General features: G+C 31.2%; 1 protein-coding gene and 1 non-coding gene across 2 annotated transcripts in view; both read left to right on the plus strand.

The window, feature by feature from the left end:
* Positions 1-2,540: 2,540 nt before the first annotated feature.
* TRNAG-CCC (transfer RNA glycine (anticodon CCC)) lies at positions 2,541-2,611 on the plus strand. The gene has a single exon. It is a non-coding gene; the product is annotated as a tRNA-Gly (tRNA).
* Positions 2,612-11,453: 8,842 nt separating this feature from the next.
* Wnt6 (Wnt oncogene analog 6) overlaps positions 11,454-24,546 on the plus strand; it is a 31,274-nt gene continuing 18,181 nt past the window's right edge. Inside the window, exon 1 of the mRNA XM_089711165.1 lies at positions 11,454-11,694. Within this exon, the coding sequence (XP_089567291.1) occupies positions 11,633-11,694 (62 nt within the window). The 5' untranslated portion in view covers positions 11,454-11,632. The remainder of the gene's footprint in view (positions 11,695-24,546) is intronic.

A 24,546-nucleotide genomic window follows, 5' to 3' on the forward strand; every position in this document is an offset into this window, starting at 1 on the left:
ATTTTTATTTAATTTTCGAGTTGCGATGGGAGTCCGCTGCGTCACTGGGCTTTGTGATGATGGGTTGGACTTGTTTCGACGTATTGATGATTCGCTTGCGATATAAATATAGGTAGACTAATCTGTAATGTGTATGTTCTTACATTGAATAGGAGTAATTTTGGTTTATGGAATAATATGTAGTTTCATTAAGCATTATTTAAGCACTTTGTGTTGTCAGTTATGTTTACGCTTATAAATTATAATAATTTGCTATGTTTAAAAAAATGTTAATAATGTTTTATTTTCAAGGGATTAATCGTTAACACTAAAATATTCCTGATTAACAGATTGCATTATTGGTTTCTTTTATAAACATATAAAAATGTAGAGTCATTAATTATCTAGGTAATTAAAATCCATCTGCATACTAAATTTATATTCAGTAAGTAGCTTTTGCGTCAAGGCATAACAAAGTTCGAATTCAAATGCAAAAGCATTCGAACTCGAGAATTTACAACATCTATAGGATATAGGTACTTTAAATCCCCAATTACTAAGTATGTCTACAAATTCTGATTCATGTGAAAATCCCCTGAAATGACGAATCGTTCCAACTTCCAGCCTTAATAACATCGATGACTAATTTAATATGATTTCACACTGAAGTCTTTCGCTTGATGAGAGCGGTAAAATGACGCTTCAACAATAGGAGTAATAAAAATAATAAATGTAAGATCTGATTGGTGCAGTTACTCATCCTGTTTTTACGGTTCGTGGGTAGGTACGGTATGCAGGTTTACACAACTTAATAAAAATTATATGATTGGCTTGAGAGATAGAGCTTACTGTAATGTACAATGTACATGCACATTAGATAATATTTGAATGAATTATCTATTTTCATTATTACCTTATTGATTTGAATCTTCCTTTTTGCCTAAATCAAACAATTCTGATACAACTTGTCAATTTTTTGAAGTAGAAACGACATTCACGTAGTTAAAACATTCCTTTGCCTTTAAATCCATTTTCTTTAGTATTTGTATGCCACCATACAGCTATATTAGGTACTGGTTATTTTTACATTCCACAAAATATATTTTTTCATATTATTTTATTACACGACGGAAATAGAGAAAATTGAAAGCGCACATCATTATTTAAATATTGTGTGCAGCATTTTAGTTGTCCATTTAAGGCTATTAGTGGTCCATTAAGAAATTATATCGAATTCAGCATTCCGTTGATATTGGTAGCGATAAGATCTGGGGGGTAATTATGTTGACTCCTCAATTATACCACCTTTTCGTTATTATGCGACCGCCTTTTGAAAACAGTTATAATTAAGTTGTTAAGTTTGGTGGAATATTTTGACAAATTATTAATATATACGTAATGTATGAGAGGTGATTGAATTTAATATCAACTTCCCAAGTTTCGTTTAAGGAAAGAAAATTCTTAAAGCTCTACCTCTAACTCGACAGAAGAAAAAGGACTGTTAGCGATTAATGGCCGATTTTTCAATGCTTGGATAAAACTTATTCATCCAATAAAGTATTACACGATAATATTAGTATGTCACGTAAACTGTCAAATACGGGCAATTAGAATACGTTTTTAAACTGGTAGTTGTATACATTATTCGACGAATAAGTTTTATCCAAGCATTGAAAAATCGGCCCTAAAGTACATTATTTTCTAAATAATATCTTCTTCGTTAATTTGGTCATGTCATGTCACGCTACGACCAATGAGAGCGAAGCAATGCTGGTGAAACCGCGGGCCACAGCTAGTCAATAATATTAACAGATTTGTAGTAATTTGTAAACAAAATGTACGTATAACTCTACAAATTCGTAGATGGGATAATTCATAATACATTTTATTCCCCGATTTACATCCCAGTTGTACTAGGCGCGCATACGTCGTCAGAAGTCCAATTCCTAGAGATGAAATCTAGCTTCATTTATTAATTTTATTACTTGACACCTCGTTCACGTGCCACTTATCAGCCACTAAACCTACACGATTTACTTTCAAAATCACATTAACGTCAGCTCACTTCGGGACTTCTGCTTTGTGTAAAGTGCATTGATAATAATCTCGGCTATTCTCATGTGCTAGAGCGGGATGGGTGTACAACGTTGAATGGGGAGGAAAGAGACGGATAATGTTGAATAGAAACATCAAAATTTTACAGCGTTTTTATTGCGCGCGCGCTGAACCGTGTATATATGCTGGCGTCCGGTAGAAGTACAGATTGTGGAGTGTAGGTGGCGTGTTGGTTTTATATAAAAGATATACTTAGGATAATAAATGATACCTACAATCTACATGTGGTATTTTATTTCGCTTGACAATAAATTGTACATTTATTTTACGTGGTATTTATATATTGATATACTTAATTGTTATCCTTTTTTATAAAATGTGTTTTCATTAAAAAATACAGTACAAAAAACAATTGTAATTTCCGGTATAAAAAATAATTTAAAAACTGTAACCGATGTAACAGCTTAAATAAGGACATAATCTATAATTTCGAGTCCTTTCAGCAAGCACTGCTGGTGTAGTGGTATCATGCAAGATTCCCATTCTTGCGACCCGGGTTCGATTCCCGGGCAGTGCATGCACTTTTTTTATTTTATTCTTCATACTCCAGAACTGTTTGTAACTGGATATTAAGCATTCTGATTCATAATTTTTAAACAGAAATATTTTTTTTCGCCGAGAAATAAATTGATCAATTTATGAGAATATTATATCTTCTTATATATAAAAATGAATCGCAAAATGTGTTGGTAAGCGCATAACTCGAGAACGGCTGAACCGATTTCGATAATTCTTTTTCTATTATATTCCTTGAAGTACGAGGATGGTTTTTATGTAGAGAAAACGTAAATATGTACCACGGGCGAAGCCGGGGCGGACCGCTAGTTATGTATAAAATATGCTCAAAGGCTGAACAAAATAGCGAGCAGACCTTTACGAAAAATTAGATACGAATTATGTACTTTAAATATCCTTTTCGTATCGAGAAACATACTTCTCTTTTGGTCATGTACAATGCGTTATGCGAACCTTGCCCGGTGCCCCCGAGTACGAACGTACTTAAGACATTTTTAACTTCGCCCATACTCCTGTCGCCTCAGGCTTATCCCTTGCAATTCAGCGCAGAGGACATTATTATTAATGGCCCATATTAATCAATAAATTAGCCAAATCGCGGTAGGTAGGTGTGGGAACAGTATGGTCGAAAGCGCCAAAATTCCTCGCGCTCCGACCAACAGAACCATGGGAACATAACAAATTAGTTGAATTCATATTGTGACTCATTTGCTGGATACAAATGACTCATTTGCTGGATACAAATGACTCATTTAAATATATGTGACACATGAAGGGGTCACTATTAACTTAATCGGGTATAATTGGAAGGTAAACGCATGGAAAGTTTTGCAAAGCGCTGGAGAATTTTTAACCATATCATGAAGTTTTTTGTCTTCATCTGTACATAACAGAGATTTGTATTATTTGCAAAGCATTATTTGATTGTATGTTAAAAACGATAACACAACTAAAATTCTTTCCATATGTAGTAAGTACATAGCTTCATTTATAAAAGTAGTTTTAAGCTGGCGTAGAGCATTGTTTATATCCAGCCTAAGATAATTTTTCTTTCGAAAACTTGAAGAAGTACAACGTCAATAATTTTGCTTTCATCATCTAATATCTAATATTCTAATATATATTATAAAGGCGAAAGTTTGTAAGGATGTATGGATGTTTGTTACTCTTTCACGTAAAAACTACTGAACCGATTACAATGAAATTTAGCACACATATAGAGGGTAACTTGGATTAACACATAGGATATAGTTTTTATCCCGGAAATCCCACGGGAACGGGAACTATGCGGGTTTTCCTTTGCAAACGCGGGCGAAGCCGCGGGCGGAAATCTTGTATTTAAAAAAAAAAATCCGTAATTTTGGATGAGTATGCTAAAGAAAACCTACTACCAATAGAATATCTTAGGATTCATAGTAAAGATTTTTAAAAGCAACACACCATTCAATAGTCTCATTTTTATTTCGATTTTATTACAATTATGAAAGTGGAACTAGTGAATTGTGTGTTTCTTTAAAAAATCTTTAATATAAAATGCAGATCCATAAAGAGGTAACAATACAAAGTATAAATTATCTTAGGATTCATTGCCTGTGTTCTAGATTAATATATACTGACACAATTCAACATTGCTCACTAATTGAGTACAACTACACCACAGAAGTACCCGCTCCCTCACCAATAACATAAACAATGGTTGTTCGACTAATTAGTTAAACATTTCTTTAATGGTCTGCTACTAATGAAATATTAATACTTGTGTTGTTATGAATTTTCCGACACCGTTTGTTTTAAAGTGAGTAAGATTAGTGAGGATACGGTTTAATGTTAGTAATTATTTTAACGAATTGAAGGTGAAAGGTTAAATCATACATTTGCTATCATGTAAGTAATAAGATTGAAAATTTTAACAAAAATCTCTGGTAAAGGCATAAAATTTTATCTAACCACGCTCTATCACGCTCTATGTATCAATGAAAATTTTAAAGCTTTCTCGCTCTTTTTTTTAATTTTAAAGCTTTCTCTCTTTTAACCTACTATAGCCGTAAAAAGTACGAATTTTTATCTTAAGAGCTTTATAATTCCTAAACCTTAACTGTATTCAGCCACCGTTCTCAAATATAAAATCTACATAGTATCAACTAGACCAAGAGGGCAGTAAAGAAAATGTCTAATAAAATGCCCACATTTACCAGCTATATCCACAGTATTCACCGTCTAACAGAACAATGAATCGTAAACATTTATTGCGCAGAGCAAAATACCATTTTTGAAGCGCTAATTATTTTCACAATTCGGTCACCGGCAAATCGGAAAACAATATATTTGCCGCTTCGCACTTTGACACTTACCTTTATGGTCATTACTGTGGGAAATTTGACTAAAGTTATGCCAAAAGTTTAATTTCATTGAAATTTGAAGGTTAGAAGGTTATAAACACTTATTGATAATGCCCCTGAAATCCATTTTTATATGGCTTTTACGGTCTATTGTCAAAAATTATTTGTCAGTAAAGTCTCATAAGTAACATTTGATTCATGAAAACAAAATGCTACGTACTATAGAGCTGGAGCTATCTCAATCGTAGCATTTAGGAATTTAAAATTTTAATTTAGTATAAGAAGTAATCATTATAGCCTAAATCTATACACAATATAGAGTTTTCAGAAACTGTGTTTATATGAGTGATATGAAATATTTCTTGTTAAATTAGTAATTAAAATATAATTGTAGATATTTTTTTTCATGCGTTAATTTTCATCGGGCCTATGAAATTAATCATGCAAAATGCTAATATACTCGTGGCTATCTTAATATTTGTTAAGATTCATAAAATATAATAACTAATATCATGTATTGCAAAATATTTAATAACTACGTTGAATTTTTAACTACGACATCTTACAATGATATAATATAACGCTGTGAGAAAAACATCCATGATCAAACTACCACGTAATCGAACATTAAATGTATCGAAATAATTAAAAGCATTCGAAATATTCGATTATATCTATCCTTCCATTAGACCATCAGCAATACATATCTTATTCTATTCGAGTCATTAAAAGTCACAATTCATTATATTTTTCGTCAAGCTCACGACTTGAATAGGGATGTCGAGTGTCCGTTACAGACATATCGATACACTGATCTAAGATCTTATCGATACAATCATGCACAGTCACTTGACTAGGGTGGCATCACGTCTTATTCTGTTACAGCCATCTAGCACCATATTATGGATCTAATGTATGGATTTAATTTACCAACGTAACTGGTATGTCAGGTTTTGTAGTAACCTGCACGGCGTTTACGACGTTTTTGTTAAGCTGAGATGACGTTCGTAAGTTGAAAGCTAATCAAAATGTTTTAATCGATGATGCGATAACGATAGTGATGTCACATTAGAACATCGATGTATTTTTAATTTTAATTAAAATATCACGTGATATTTTATTGTATTTGCTTTAGGAACAATCAATTCAATGTATATAAAAAATAATAACATTTTGCTATCGTGATTTGTTTCCGTGGAATGGGCTTGCAAATCAATAATAATTTTTGTATTGAAATCGAGGGATCATAATCCAAGGATTGAAATAATTATCTCTTTGACTTATACATTTAAGAGCAGTTACTGAATATTTTTTGACTTAACATAATTTATAAATGCAAAGACCAATTTAATTGTATATAACCATATTGCACGTACTGTATTAAGGGCTGATGTTTCAATCCTTGGTTAAAACTTATTCGTCGAATAATGTATAAAACTACCATTTTAAAAACGTATTCTAATTGCCCGTATTTGACAGTTTACATGACATTTTAATATTATCGTGAAATACTTTATTGGACGGATAAGTTTTAATCAAGCATTGAAAAATCAGCCCTTAGTAGTATGATTTTTGTTAAAATTGATTTCTGTGGCTTATACCGATGTTCCTACAATCTACATATTATGAGGCATCACTAACGCTTATTTTTTAATAGTTAAATTTAAATAATGTAAAGCAAGGAGTCAATAAAGCCCGGGCTTTTGTATAATAATCTATTCTGTCGACATGTGGTTACATGCATGGTTACGTCACTAAAGGTGAATGAATTCTTAGCATAATTTTAATTGATTGGTTATTATTCTTTAATTATATTTGATGATTGAACAACCATTAGTTTTAAGCTTTTTAAGTCGTAAACTAAATGGTTTATATTCTTCGAACATGAGTAAGATATTAAGATTTAAGATCTATATGAAATAACTTGATTTAAGTAATGAATTAATTAACACTGGGAATTTAAAATGATTTATTTGAATATTTAGTATTATAGAGTCTATTATAAATATTCTACAAAAAAATAAAGATACCTACTGTCATGCAATAATGATTCTTTCTCATAATGATGTAATATAATATAATCTTATATATAAAATTCTCGTGTCACAAATCACAATGTTAGTCTGCATACTCCTCCGAAACGGGTGGACCGATTCTCATGAAATTTTCTGTGCATATCGGGTAAGTCTGAGAATCGGCCAACATCTATTTTTCATATGTACCACGGGCGAAGCCGGGGCGGACCGCTAGTAATATATATAAGTATTTTATTCCGTACTTAAATGGTTGTAAATCTCGTAAAAATAAAAAATAAGTAAATATTTTTATACGCCAAAGGCCAATACAGAACCTTTATTTGATATTTTTCATTTATTTTTTAGACTTTTTTGTATTATTAAATCAAAACTTATATCTATTGTAGGATTAAATTTTACACTAACTCAAAAATCTATAATAGAGGAAAATTCAAAATAATTTTCCTTATTGAAAAAAGGTTTAAATAGTTTAAGTACTTGGTACATCGGAATCGTTTTAAGTGAAGTGCTCAAGTATTCTTCACTTATTTTGTTTGCGTCCAAGTACCTACGTACAAGTGGGTTATTTAGTCATGAGTATTGGGTTCTACAGGATTACTAGTTATATACACCGACTTTGTGTTAAAGCTTTAGGTAAGTAGGTATATATAATATTAAAAAAATGCGAAAACAGCTTTTTACATAATTTGATGTTTGTTACAAAGTAGGAACTTAATTCTTAAACGTATTTAACAAATAAATATTTTAAATTATAATTATCTTTCTTATAGGTATTGGTATGCATGATTGTTTAAACCAACCAAATTTCTATTTTGAATTAATGATATTATCATGTATTTTTTAAAAATCCATACTAATATTATAAATGCGAAAGTAACTCTGTCTGTCTGTCTGTTACTCAATCACGCCTTATTTATTTATTTATTTATAACACTTCATTGTACAAAACAATATAGGAAATGTGGTACAAATTAGTGAGATACAAAAATTTTGCACAATAGGCGGCCTTATTGCTACACAGCAATCTCTGCCAGGCAACCTGGTAGGAAAGGAAATGTGAGAAGAATAAGGATAGCCTGCCAGCCTTAACTACTGAACCAATTTGCATGAAATTTGGTAAAGAGATATTTTGATACCCGAGAAAGGACATAGGATAGGTTTTATCCCGGAAATCCTACGGGAACGGGTTTTTCTTTGAAAACGCGGGCGAAGCCGCGGGCGGAAAGCTAGTCTATTTATATTTAATGAAAATCGGAAAATTGGTCTCGTCTGAAAGCTAACGAAACAAGACATTAGTTCTTTAGTTACTCATTCACCAACAAAGTTTACAAAGGAAATACTTATTCCCAATTTTCAAATTTTACATCTATCATAATTTTTTGATGTTTGATTTTACGCGAGTATTATACATTTAGAAATTAAAGACTTTTTAACGGATTTTAAACGCGATTTATTCATTCTATTATTTTCCCGACGTTTCAGTCTCCCCGTGACCACGCTCGCTGTTAAAGTGTTCGAAACGTCGGGAAAATAATAGAATGAATAAATCGCGTTTAAAATCCGTTAAAAAGTCTTTAATTTCTAAATCTATCATAATAATAATATTACGATTTCATCAACTTCGCACAGCTGCAAATATTCACTTTTAATACAAACAACTGATCCACAGAACTTCGCAATACTCTATACAAAATATACTTTCCTCGAACCGTTTGTAAAATACTTTTCAAACAATTCATTTGTTCTTTGATGTTCAGCTCTTAGATATTTGTAGAAGTTGGAATAATCTTTCGCAATTTTTTATTGTTTAGACTTGTGTAATCGTTTTATTTAATACTAGCTTTTCACCCGCAGCTTCGCCCGCGCAGTCAAAGAAAAACCCGCATAGTTCCCGTTCCCGTGGGATTTCCGAGATAAAACCTATCCTATTTCCCGAGATAAAAAGTAGCCTATGTCCTTTCTTGGGTATCAAAATATCTCTATACCAAATTTCATGCAAATTAGTTCAGTAGTTAAGGCGTGATTGAGTAACAGACAGACAGACAGACAGAGTTACTTTCGCATTTATAATATTAGTATGGATTTACAAATTTTTAATAATTTATTACAATTTTTAACTATAGAAAGATTATTACTTTAAGACTTTTTCGTCTTATTTAAATCACACTATATCCTTAGTTTTACGTCATCATAATATTTTCAATATTTTCGAATAATTGGTATTTTAACTATTATTTACAAATATCATTATTTATAAGGGATTTATGACTTACTTAAATCACACTCCTGACTCCTCAATTAGAAATTAAAATCTTATTTTTACGTCACCATAACATTAACAAATATAATATCCAATTAAACGCAACTACCAATCCACAAAAGCACAAACTTCATGAATTAGACATAATACCTGAATACCATTACCGACTCCCACTTAACTAATGCTTTTTATTACGCCATTAATGTCAAAAACATACACTATTGTAAACAGTGGTTAGATTTATTGAGCCAGTATTATAATGCGCTTCGCCCGTTGATAGAAAACTACATAAATATTAACGTAGTGTTGTGTTAGGTGGTCAGTGACAAAGACATAATAAATTATACTGTCTGGAATCCATCTGTGTAGCTTTGATTGGTATTGCCCTGTCGTATTCCCGTTAAGGTGATTTTGGAATTAGATAATCGTACTTTGAAAAGCTCTGTTTTGTACGTGTGGTCTGACTTCTTACATAATGGTTAATTATATTAAATTGAATGAAGTATTTCCTGAACTTTATTAATGAAACATAACCAAAAACTAATTTACAATAAGAATATATAATTATATATAATCGTATATATTTCACATAATATCTAAAGAGCACCAAAAAGAAACGGATTGAAAATTTTTCTGTCCTATACACCGCTCTACATTGGTATTCTTTCTAAAAGAAGTGAGTAGACTTAGTCTACTCACAAATAATAATAGGTATAATATTATGTTTAGCGTTACATGCATCATCATACAGTAAAATTTATACAGTAGAACTCCAATTATCCGAACTCCGACTATCCGAATCGCCGATTATCCGAATCACAAAAAATTGTCCAAAAAAAGTCAAAGTGCGCTATTATTCTTCCCCCCACGAAGCCAGTGTTTGCGCGTCAAGTCTTGACTTGACTTGTTGTGCCTACACTGACTTGAGATGTTTAAAAAACAATGATTTTTATTTCTAAACTTGTACATAAGTAGGTACATTTTATTTATATATTTAAAACATGTGTAAATTTCATGTTTCTTTCATTTAATTCAACAAAAATATAGTGCAATATCAAAACGTAGCTTTTAATTCTCTCCAATTGCAAATTTAAAAAAAAATCCGATTATCCGAATATTTGATTATCCGAATGGGTCCCGGTCCCCATTAATTCGGATAATTAGAGTTCTACTGTATAATAGAAAATTCTTCACCAAATAGTTTGTCAATGATTAAACCATCATAAAAACACGTATAACTCTTCTTAGTTGTCATACTCTCTTTCCGCTGCACTGGGTCTAGTATACAAAACGTTCAGTATCTAAACAAGGAAACATCCAGTATTCTTGTCAATTCGGCGCATTAGGGCCAGGTGTTTGCGAATTGTTTGTATAACACAATTACTGTTTCTCACCTGTGATCTATTTATATCTGTAGCCCGCCTCGCTGTCCATCAAACGCTTACAATCTATGAATCTGTTTCGTTTTATACATTCGTTAGGCGGAGAGATTGCGAGATTTTCATGTTTTATATGTGCGCTGGCAAAATAATGGTTGGATAAATTGTTAGTATGGTTTTGTGTTCTTATGTACAATGTATCCATCAAATTTAAATAACTGACTGTATTGTGGATATTTAGGACTTTCAAAACTTATGTAAGAAAAGAGAGTTACTGTTATATGATTAATTTTTATAGATATTTAATTTCAATTCATGAAATGTAATCAATTTATATTATTAGATTAGAAATATAATTTAATTCATATATTTTTAATACAGCAAATAAATATGAAATATAAGAAATAGCTCAAAACTTTCGTAAGCTCTTAAGCTTTGCTAAAATTTCTAGAGAAAAATGAGCATGATTCGCCTCATCATCTGTTTATAATGTCCATCAAATTTACAAATAACCTTAGCTAATCTATTCGAGAACTAAAGCCGAGCGATTAGCAATAAACAATATAAAATAATACAGGAGTTTTATTTTTATGGCTATCATACTAATTCAACTAAAAAGATCGAACATAAAACATCTATTACGGGCAATCGACATCGATACGAATTTAATTACACCCCAAAACAGGATTATACATTAATCGGAGCTAAGCGCTAATTTATTATCGCCCACACACGTATCCCCTCCGCATTTCTAATCATTCGGAGCTTAATTCGCTTAATATTAGCCAAAATAGCGCGAAAATTGTTTTGCTGTGCGCGTGCGGCGGGGTGTTCTCAGGTGAACGTCAGTCGGTGCTTGGTCTCCCGCGGACAGGGCACGCCACGCCGCGAATTTTCGGTACCGAACGATATTGAACAATTTGCACTTGCGTAGACTTGTTATTCGAATGGAGTTCGTGTATACACGGAATGGTTAGGGCAGGGGGCAGGCAGTGATGTCACGGGACAATGCGGCCGGTCGTCGTCGCCGCCTGCTTGTTGCTGCTTGCGCCCATCACTGACTCTTGGTGGTAAGTTCTTGGTGTAACCAGCTATGTGCATTGATAAAATTCTTAATCAGCTGTAAGGAAAAATATATTTGTTCTAAAGAAAAAAAGTATTTTTTAATTACTGTATGCAGAGCTTTTGTCTTTGTAAGCTTTTCAAGAGAAGTGAGCTTTAAAAATGCATTTCGTTAATTAAATACATTTTTAACTAAGTTAAGACCGTAGTAATTTTAAAAACTATGTAGATTTATATTTAGGATCATTCGTTTAAAGCTTATTTCTATAGTTTTGTATGTTGCGGAAAATCCTTATATATATTAATTTCTAAGAATTACCGTGCCAGACCTTTTTATTCTTTAAACGCATGTATTGTACAATAGCTCCTCAATCAATAGTAAATTAATGAATATATTAAGCTATAAATCGTATGTTATCAATTAAGATTAATTGGCTTCAAATAAGAATATAAAATACTTTAGTATTTTCATATTTCTCAACTAGACTTGAGGAAAATCTTGGTATTATTGTACTTTTTATATTTCAAAAGCTATATGAATTTTTATTACTAATAATTATAATCACATAATTGTTTCATATTATTTGTAGGTTAGCGCTGACATTTACTTATTTGAAAAGCTCCAAGAAATGTTTGTGCAAAGCTGCTATACATATAATAAGTATAATTATATATTTCAAATGATATTGTGTAGAAAATGTAATTATGATGTAGAAATCAATGAAGCAATTCATTAAAGTGTACACCGTAAGTACTACCGCCCAAAGGCGTTTTATGACGTCCAAGAATAATGAGTATAAAATAAGAACAAAATAAAGAGATTAATCTATACCATGTAGTATTTAATGCACTTGTTTAAGGGCTGATTTTTCAATCCTTGGTTAAAACTTATTCGTCGAATAATGTATAAAACTACCATTTTAAAAACGTATTCTGATTGCCCGTATTTGACAGTTTACGTGACATTTTAATATTATCGTGTAATACTTTATTGGACGGATAAGTCTTATCCAAGCATTGAAAAATCGGCCCTTAATGTGCTGTTTCTGATTTCGTTAATATGATGTTAATATTGTATAAATTGATAATATTTTTTGCCACTGTAACTTATACATACTTTCTTCATTTTCTACGAAATAAATTTGTGTTGTTCCCTTCTATAGGAAAATTAAATACTTTTAGAAACATAAGCAAGAGCAACTACATCTAGCGAGACTTTCAAAGAAAGTTTGTTTTTGAAAAACAAGGGACAGTAGGTACTTTCAATAGGTTAAGGCTGTAGTAATATTGTCTACCAGTGCAAAATATCTTCCTGTTATATACTTACTTACAAAAAATAGGATAGTTTATTTTGCTAGCAACACAGAATGATTTTAAATTCGAATTCATTTAAGTCTAGTCTCTGTTAACTACAAACGTATACATAAATTCCACCATAAATTAACATTTATGATAGACGATAATACATATAATTATAAATACATATATTTATTTAAAGCGTCGACAAAATGTCAGGAGTTAATGAAACAATCAGCGTACATGATCTAGGTTTGTATGTCAAACTCAATTGAACGTTTTGTACCGCGTTTGTGTGTAGCATTGCATGTTTCTTAAATAATTTAATGACATTTAGGTTGAAGTTTGTTATCTATACTAATATTATAAAGCTGAGGAGTTTGTTTGTCTGTTTGAACGCGCTAATCTCAGGAACTACTGGTCCGATTTGAATTCTTTCGTCGTTAGATAGCCCATTCATCGAGGAAGGCTTATAGGCTCATATCATAGACCAACAGGAGCGGAGCCACGCGGATGATACCGCGGAGCGCAGCTAGTTTAATGCATAAGTTTATTAGAGTATCTTTAAAATGGGTAAACAAGAAGAATAGGTATGTAATAACTATTAAACTATCGACTATTGAATCAATAGCACTCTGATGATATTTTCATATCTAGAAACAAACAAAATAAGGCTTAAATATATCTATTGAAGTTGTAATATAGAAGATGGTGTCGCTTGTTACGCTATACTCCAAATCCCAAAAGTGGTCTTACTCTAATGATCTTCTGTAATATAATCTTTAATCTTTATGTTTAAAAACGACCACAAGCATTTTTTGTAAAAATAAGAAGTTTTGCACATATGCAGTTTTAGTTTATGATTCCCTTGTGTACCTATGTTCTTATGTATACCTAGGATTATCAGTAAGTTATTTATTACTTTAGTCTAAGAAACATATATTTGACAAGAAACACTAACCTGAAGAAAATATCACCATTTTCATCCAACGTAGAATGTTATAGATACATAGGTAAGTATTTAAGACAAATTAAATGTACTATCCCACCTATATTAGTTACTATCATTTATTAACATTGTCTTTTATTATTTACCTATTTCATCATGATATAACTCAGCACGCGATTGGCTGTATTTAATAAATTACCAGCTAAAAGATTTATGCGTCGTTAAATACACTATGATTTATACACCTGTAGAAATGTAGACTTTAAGCTTAGGCTCTATAATATTAATCGCTATGAAGATGTTCAACACTATTATTATTTTAAAATAAATTCGGGTACAAGATGTGCTTAATTAAAAAACTATACTCAGAAGAATGAAAAGTAAATTTATAGGTATAGTAATACGCCCTAATGCTATAGAAAGTAGATTTTTGCTTGCTCTAGCTTGGAATAATATGATATGCCGACACTAGATTCAATGTGAGTTTAATATTTCTATATAAAATTAAATAAAAACCAATTTTTCAGATTTCCATCATTTTCAAAAATCAAAATCATCAAAATTTTCACATAAGGAAAATCGTATCACAGACAAACCAGAGCCCTATGCAACTTAATAAACCGTTGCGAAAATTAAAAAAATTAAGACCGCAATCAAAAAACTTTCAACAAAAGGCCATAATCGCAACGCTTTCATCCGATAATAATAAATTTGTATTACATCGCATAAATCACGGTAAGAAATTCAATAAAGTCATATCGTGGTACCTCCGTACGGGGTTTAATATGCAATTTATCAAAGCGGACCCTAAATTAGCTGATTCGGGCATGATTAACAAAAATTGAGAAGGTAAAGCGTAGGGTACAACGGGTTGTTACTAATTAATTGTTCAAAATGTTGAAAAATATGTTAAGATTTGATATCTAGTTGGTGGCAATTTTCTATGATTTTCTTTTTTAATTGAAAATTTTCATATTTTTTACTTTGAATAACTTTCTAATTATTTATATTGAATTAAACCTCTGTTTGTGTGCATTTTGATATAAATATGAACTATCAACTAAGCACTCTCTAAAATAGGTTTTTATTAGAAGACGGCTCGCTATGTATTCCTATAAAGTTCGTAAACGTTGAAATAATAATTGTGACTTGTTTATTATTAGTAAATCTAATGTTTAATTAAGATTGATGTATCCGAGAAGATCTTGTATGCAGCTTATAATCAAAGTTGTAGAGTCTATACGGATCCTACCAAGTCCTTTTGTATAAAATTTGATACGTAACAATTACAGAATAGATGTATTATGTAATATTATTTACTATTTCGCTTCAAAAAATAAATATAAATATTTGAGATATATTTTTATGCCGTTTTTAACAATTATTAATTATTAATGCGCCACAATTAAGATTATAAAATAATTAGAATGACTTATTGGAATGTAAATAATATTATAATTATAAATTAATATAATAATAACGGAAGCTATAAATTAATTATGAAGATATAACGTAAATGGTATACGACCTCTTTTTTATCATTTTAGAAAAAATATTTAATTGGAAAATCGAAATTAACTTAGGTATATCATTTTAAAATATTTTTTGTACAATAATCATACGATGGAGAAGTGAAAAAGCTCTTTTTTAAGAGATACCTTGAATATTTGAAGAAATTAGGCTTCTGTAAATATTTTTTGTATATATTAAGTATGCAGTTAAAACAGGAAAAATAAATGCATAAAATACGTATAGAACAATAATTATAGTACCTACCTATAAATTTACAGTGATCCTGAAGGTTCAACACAAATATGAAATAAATATGAAAGCTTTCATTCCAACCCACACATGGCCGTTATATTTTTTTTAAATCAATCTTAAAATGACAGCCAATTCACTACTGATATCCAATCAAAAAAAAAAAAACATGTCATAATGAAGAAAAATTACTCAATTTTCATCTGTAATAACATAGCTGATTAATGTATCTTTTATATCATGGGATTTATCTGCCTATACATAATAATAGTTATTATATTTAATATCTGAGATATTAAACGGTAATGATAAAATTTTATGACTAGTATTCGAGGTCATTTTACAAAATTAAAGGCTAATTGCGGCCGTAGGTTAATTAGATATTATATCTTATTCAATAAAAGTTGAAGAGTATGTATCTTCATCTTGGTTGCAAATTATTATTTTACCAAAGAACTGAATGTAAATTGAATGAATTTTAAGGAATTTTAATTTTAAGCTTTAGATTTTAGTGAAATTAAATTATTAAAAAAAAATGAATTATAACAATTCATTTATAACTTTATAGTTTAACTTCACTGCGGTATATTATTATACCTATTTCATTTATTGTATAAATAAGATATCTACGTGACGATTTTTATCCCGTGAAAATTTTCCATACAAGATGGAGTTATTTTAGTGTTTTGATTACTCTGAGTCTGAGTATTAAATTTATGGTATCCTTCTCTTTCAAATATTGCAGGCTACCTTTTTAACCTCACATGTATAGATCACACATTCAAACAGAAACACAAAAAATCTATTAAATCAAGTATTATAAACAAATTAAATACATGCTTTTCTGTCTGTGTATGCCTTTCTATAAACGGGACACTTGTAAAAATTCTATTTGATTAATTAACCTTAATTCACGTTAAATGTAAAACTACATATTACACGTAAACTTAATCTATTTAGATAAAATAATTAGTGGTTTCAATCAAAATGGGAATAAGTAGGCGTCTAACAGTAAACGAAAGTGTTTCCTAACATCCGGATCAACCATAACTTTTCCACAACATAATTGATAACAACGTGCGATTATTTCATAGAATCATCTGTCACGTTCCATGTACTCCATAATGGTTTAGATACACCGTGTGATAAGGGAGTCTCACGCCTCGCGGTAGGTATTACTTATTTATCATATTTATTGGACCGGTTAACGTATTTATAGCTTGCACAGGGGTTAGTTCATGCTAGGAAATCGTGTGGAATGTTTTTATTGTTACATGCAGATGTATAGTTGCATTAATTAGTGGTAACTTACAAAAGGTTCCTTCAGGAACGGTCTTGTAGGTAATAGTAGGATGGTATCTTCTACTGGAGTCATATTATCACGAAATTATGCGTATATAGTAAGAAAGTCTACAGTTATACACAGTATATTATAGGTATACCTACTATAGATAGTATAAACACTTTATGCCAGACATAGTTTTAATAGAAACTTTAATTGGGTTTAAAATCAATGCTAGTCTAGACTACTTAAGAGCTATAAAGATAAATTTCTATTACTTTATCTGTTCTTCTTATATACATTTTATTACTCTATCCTATAACATAAAAGCACACACAATTTCTAGCTCTAAACCACTCTATACTAAAACAATATGCATTATAAATCAACCGATACTTTTCAATCAAAACGGGTACCTAATTAAAAACATACATCATGTTATCTGTACATGAATCAAATCGTTTCGCCCACAGACTACCGCCAAAACAACGATTACCAAATTAATTACGTTTTTATTTTAATGTCCACTTCGTAATGACGGACATCGGTAATTAAATACGATAAAAGTGTGTCAGGTGCAGGCTATCGCAATGCAACTTGTATCTTTATTTTAGCAGTTTATTTATTGTATGTTTGTCTGTACCTTTTCTAAGTTTAGTGTTAGATAAGCCCTAGCTGTCCTTGCATAGCTTGTGCTACGAAGATTTAGAGCATATTTTACATGATTACATAGGGCATTTAATAAGATAGGGTCATAATATACATATTATATGACCAGCTAAACGATTGAAAAATATAGAACGTATATAACATAAGACAATCTACATAATATTATCTAATCTTTATCAGTCTCTTTTGATTCTTGTACAACTGAACAGCATATATCGAAAAAATAAAAGTTATGATTTAAGAAAGTTACGTAAAACGTAAAGCTCACTTTTCAATTTTATGAAATGAATTTTCTATTCAGTTTACGTTATGAATTAAACATCACTAATAATTCTACACAAGTAGAAACGCATAATAAAACCGCTAAACTGTGTTTATTAGCGGCTTTCTCGGCCAATCTGGCGTTTGTAGCACACGTTGAGTTATTAAAACTTTATAGTCTACACAATTATATTTACTTAACGGCCGATTCTGTAATGAGCGAATAAAACGACTGATCGATTATTTCAATTTGAAACTAGATCTATTTATCTAACATTGTTATGTGTGGTTTGACGTTATTTATATGGTTTTAAGCGATTTATTGCATCATTAATGTGGGTTACTTGCTTTTAATTGATTGTATTTATCATCTTTTATCGAGTTATGTATGTAAGAAAATATGTTGATACGTTTTCATTCTAATTAAACGACATATTTGAAACTTCTACTTTTTTAAGAAATCGGTTTGGAATATAGAATGTTGTTATTAACCAAATAAAAAAAATAAGGTGATTTACACTACACAACTAGAACTTAATCAAAATTGAACAAATCCTAAAATATATCAATCCAAAACTATATAGTACCTAGGTACTCTATATCAGTCTTCACACATCTAAGACAAACGATTCAACATGTTAATACGTAAAGATGCTTTCATTCACTCCCACCATTCAAGGAAAATCGTGAGATACTTCAGCATGCACTTATCAACGCAGATTGATCTCCATTCAACCGGTGACAATGAATTACACTGTTTGCGGACACCGGGCGAGGCGCTAACGCGCGACTGTCCACGATTAGCGACTACATGACGACTTAACTGTACACATCATTACCAACACCGTTACAAATATACCACTACCCGCATTCACACGAAACACAACCCTATCCCAAAGCATTAAGAACCCAAATACCAGAATGGCGCACTACTCGAAACATTAGTCAATACTCAGCAATGGACAGAGATAGTTCTGTCACATTGTAGTATGTAAACGCTTTTAAAAGTATAAGGTGACGATAAGCAATGTTGTCTCAAGATTTTAGAGCACACATCATAGATGCTCATGCTCTATGTTTGCTGTTTATTTAAATGGTCTCGAAGTCGTTCTTAGTTGGGTTTTGAAATAGTTTGACAATCATATCTTAATGGTGCTACATTTTTCTTATTTTCATAGACGCTTTGTGCTCGACATTCGAAAAATCTTTCGGAGTATAAAGTATGTTTGATTTACCAATAGTTTTTCACTATGATAAAATACCGTTATATATATTTATTTTAATTTTTTTAGGATTAACCTGAAACCTACAGTTATTATTTCCAATAGTCAACAATAACACGACATGACTAAGATTATACGTGATAAATTTATCTTATTGTATTACTCATAATATAACTGGAGAGCAGAATGAAAAACGTGTCGTACAAATTCATGATTATTTTCACCTATATGTTTTTCTCCATGTATATAAATGACTACACTAATTATTAGCGTCATAATGGATGTAGTGATATGAGAGAAATACTCAGTTACAATAATAACCTTGTACCTCCACCTATTCTTAAAGGAATACATAACTAATAAGGTTAAAAAATATATAAAATAAATATTATTTAGCGCCAGTGCAGGTCATACTGACATAGCCATAATGGCTGCGTTCCGATAATTGGTGATGCTACGCACAATGAAGTTCTCTGTACGCTGAACGCATTGCCAAAGATTATGTTATAAACAGAACTGGTAAAATTTATGTATTTTGTAAGATATATTCTTTGTTAATAAATATTAAACAAAACGAACGAAAAACTCTACAATTAGAGTAAACTTTGCATGAAATGATGTCTTCCCAATTTACGGTTAATTTTTTATAATATGTGGAATATGTTCGGTAGGTATGTTATATTATATTTCATTTGATGATTATGTGTATATGAGAATAATTACTTCGTTAGTTTATAAATACACTGTAACGAGACATACAAACATATTAAGTTCAGTAAATTTAAAATAGTTTTTTTGGAGACAATGTAAAGGCGAGATGCACGAGAAAATAGCGATTTCATTATTATTTTACAGCTTATAATTAACATTATATTATGACTCAATAATATCTTGCGTGATTGTAAATAATATTACAAACATTACCTATAGATGTAATAACTATATATTGCGACATGTGCACACAAAATATTCGTGACAATGGATAAATATGGAAAAGGGATTGACTCTACGGTAATTTAATAAATTTTAGCAGTTGTGCTCTTGTAATATTTTTCATTTTCATTTAATTTTAACTTGCTTCTCGCTATTTATGCTTAGATCTTTAAAATTGCGGAACGAATTTTTACGTTGTTACTTCAAGAGGGGTAAGTATACATATAGTGTGTTAAGTTTAAGACAGCGCAAGCGTAGCGCTAGTACTCAATATAATATCCTTTAATATATTATCACTATACCAAATCAACCCCTACCTAATCTATGACGCTCCATATCACAACGACACCGGTTAGCGTCCGCCCGCTAAGCGGTACACAAATATGCGCGGGCGGCCCGCGCCGTGTGCGACGCAGGGCATCGCTCTAGTGGTGCTAAATGGACCAGTTTCTTAATGTAACGTAGATGGGACAATTTTGGATGTTACCTGGTGCTAGTCTATGTCGTGTTGAATGAATAGGAAATACCTATGATTGGTGTTCATAATTCAGGCGTTAGTAAGGATACATTGAGCTCTGGTTTAGTAATCTTTGGTTGTTTCGTGCTCGCTGACTTCTATAAAACTATTCGGGTGGTTTTTCATGCAATCAACGTTGCTACAAACCTCATACCGAAAGATTTTGAACACCTAACCTAACACGAGTCGAATTGAAATTGAATAAATAAAAAAGTATGATGATATTAACAAATTGTTTTGGTATTGTATAAATAAGTCGTTGTATAAGAAGTTCAACTAATAAATAAGATGAATTATTATTATAGGTCACAGTTTGTCTACCCTAAAACGAAAAGAGGACACGCCAATCCTGGCCCAATATGAACCGCATAAATCCCCAGTAATTAGTGACTGTAAATATATCAGTATTAACGATAAAGAGAATTGTGTTTGTGCCAAACGATCTTATTGTTAACCTAGGTCAAGACACGATCGGCCTGTTACGATATTTTCGTTCCTAATTAAATAATATTTGAACCTTTCCTGCTATATTTAATCGTATATAATTTATTATCAGGATATTCTAGAAAAGTAAGTCGCTACACAAAATGTTATCAGCTCACTTAAATTTATGAATTGTTTCTCTCTTATCCATCACCGTCAACATCTAATAATAATAAGCTTTATAAGCTTTTCAAAAGGTCAATAGTCAAAATTTAAATTTAGTGCTTTAAGAATAATGCCTTATTGTTTTTTTTGTATTATACATGTGCAATGTGTAGCAGAGAGCACACAGTTGAAATATTTAGCACCTCTTTAAACTAAACTATTTAGTTTCATATAAGTCTTGACTAATTAGGCTCTACCTTAATGCGCAAGAAGCATTATAATGCAAAGGTAACTTCAAAGGGCGGAATACCACGATTGTATATAGAAATTTGGTGAAGAACCGACTGCTTACATGCTCTACATACATGCACACCATTCCAAAACCACCACATAATATTAGGACGTTGAGTGAAATTGAAACATTCCTAAACATTTTCTTTTCTACCTATTAGGGACTCTACCATATGAACCTCTCGATGTTCGAACAAGCAATTACATAAGTGTAAATTTACTATAGTTTTGTCTTATTCTGTGATGGCAGAGGTATATACCTAAGCCAAGAGCACACTACATCCGGGTTTGTCCGCAACCCATCCCGGACTTCCACAGATATAGAGCGTGTAATCCGTCTTACGCTCGCCTGTCCATCATTACACCGCTTCCTCACCTCGGTTAGCCGACTTTCACACCAGATGGTGCTTTGAAGAATAATTAATTGACATACAACTTATCACAGTTAATTTATTCGTCTGGATAGACACAGGTTTGTCACCGACTTGGCAGCTATCCACACATCTCTGCACCGCACCATTGTCAACCCAAACACGGGTGCATAAAGTTCATTTTCGATCTCAATAAGAAGTGATAACATTTTCTTACTTCATTGAAACACTCCTGTCACTAAGATACACTTAAATTGAAGCCAAAATAAACTGAAACCGTTCAGTGACGTAATTCGTAACAGTACTCTTGAGCCGATATTTAATAATTATTTTAGCTAATATTAGTCGACTACAAAATTAGTCACTCTGAATACGATGACAATGTGCTAAAAGATATTTGAAATATATTTTTATGGTTATCGCACCAGCTAGATATGGTGATCATCCTCTGTGGTTTTACGATGCGTTCCATGTAATCTTTATTATTTGATAATTTATCACGCCATAAAACACATGTTTATTGTATTTTAAAAATATTATATATATTTGATTCGCAATCGCTTCAAACTATGGTGTGATTTTGATGATTTTACACTGAAAGGTAACAGATTTGAGCCTGAGTAAACAAAAAGGCTGAAACCTATACAAACAGCTGGGTCGAAATTTACCAGTGCATTCGATCAGGCCTAATTTAAAGCCCTTCATTGTATTAAACCTTATTTGGGAATAACCTTACACAACAAAATTCTTAAGCAAGTTCCACTACTTCTTTTTTCTATAAATACACAAGTGTATAGATAACTACGTTTTTTCCTCAAACCACTTAACTAATCTCATTCATTTATAAACGTATAGCTTCTTAAGGAGCCTTTCAGCCATTTAATCTTGTATAAGTGTGAATAAAATTACCACCCTAGACGATGCGAAACGAGTTACGAAGAAATTTCCCGACATTCGAGATAAATTGAACAGATCAGCATTTATTTATCCGACTACCATTAGTTAATAGACAAAATACATATTTTAACGTCAACTCGGTTCTTTCATACGTGTTTAATCATATTTTTATCTAGTATCACATTGAAACTAAAAATAAAGATAATAATTACTTCGTGTGAAAAAATAACAAGGTAAAAGAGTATTGTCGGGAGGCATAGAAATTATTAATTAGAATTAATGAGGCTATAAAAATAGTCGACCTATTTCCACGCTTTTCTCGCTACTTACTGACTCTACTAATAATTGAACTTATACTTATTTATTTTCTTATGTGCAAAAATTGTTTGTTGCGTTATTTATATATTTTAACTCATATTAATAGCGTAAATACATATAAAAACAGCTACAGTTTCTCAGAAATCACTTGCAAATGGCATATGTGTTTAACCACATATATCGTAACTCTTAACTGTCACTGAGTTGCCATTGTCATGCCATTCTTGCTACGATTGACTCAACTAATGTAAGCATCGGTAATGATTCGCCTGATCTTGTGAGATTTAAATCTGTGAACCTAGATTAACGATAGCAACACTGCTAGGTCAAGTAATTGTTGATTTTGCACTATTATACGAAATGTTTAAAAGTTAGGTTACCGAAAGGCAGTTTTCCTTTGTTACTCAGATGATAACGCTCTGGACTTATGATTTTATTATCAAAAATCATTTAGGAGTTTCATACTAATTTAAATATGTAAAGTGTAGTTTAGATCTTTTTGAGTTCAGAAATTAACATATATTGCAAAAAAAGAAGAATGATTTATATAGCAGTTCATAATTGTTTTATATGGTACAAAATACATAATGATCAGTGAAATTATCTGTTTAACACTAAAGTTTGGATTGCCATAAGGAAAGAATATAGAGATAAATCTAGTTAATAAGTGTTGCAGTTATTTTCAAATATATATGAAAATAACTATACATTTTAAGTGTTTTACTCGATTTTTAAATAAATCAAAATCTATAAATAATTTTGAAAAATAAATATTAAACGTTAAATAATTTTAACAAGTACATAAACTCAAAATTGCCGTGTGAAACGATCTAAAGTGTAGATAAATACGCGGACCATTTTTGGCAAATCTTTCAATCAGTGAGCGGCTAGATTCCTATGAAAATATATTAACAAGAACATTGAGGTCTTGTTATTCTGTAAGCATTGGGTAAATATTTGTACAACTAATAATATATACCAAAATGTTGTTATATTACCTAAGGGTTAGGCTATTTCTGCACAAACATACATGTACTTACTGATGTACATATAAACAAAATTGGATAATGTTTAAGGAAGATTGTTTCTATACATTCACAGATTAAGACTGCTTCTTAAGTGCAAATCTTCTTTCACTTGGTCTTTACTGCTATTTAATTACGCATTAAGTGTTTTTAATGATATTAAAATAATTTAAACTAGCGGTCCGCCCCGGCTTCGCCCATGGTACATATTTCGCAATAAAAGGTAGCCTATGTTCTTTCTCAGGTTCTCTAAAGATTATCTGTGCCAAATTTCATTTTTTTTCAATCGGTCCAGTAGTTTATGCGTGAAAACCATACATACATACATACAAACCTTTCCTCTTTATAATATTAGTATAGATATATAGATGACAGTAAGGCGACTATTTTGGTATCTTTGAATCTTGCCAAAGAAGTTTCACTTCTGACACGTGTGCTCGGCACACACGCCCTTTTTTAAAGGTTTTTTGAAGCCTTGA

This window comes from Colias philodice, chromosome 2, assembly GCF_061535455.1.
Source record: "Colias philodice isolate Cphi_HAF_F1 chromosome 2, ilColPhil1 Martin Lab GWU primary, whole genome shotgun sequence".
Lineage (NCBI taxonomy): Eukaryota > Metazoa > Arthropoda > Insecta > Lepidoptera > Pieridae > Colias > Colias philodice.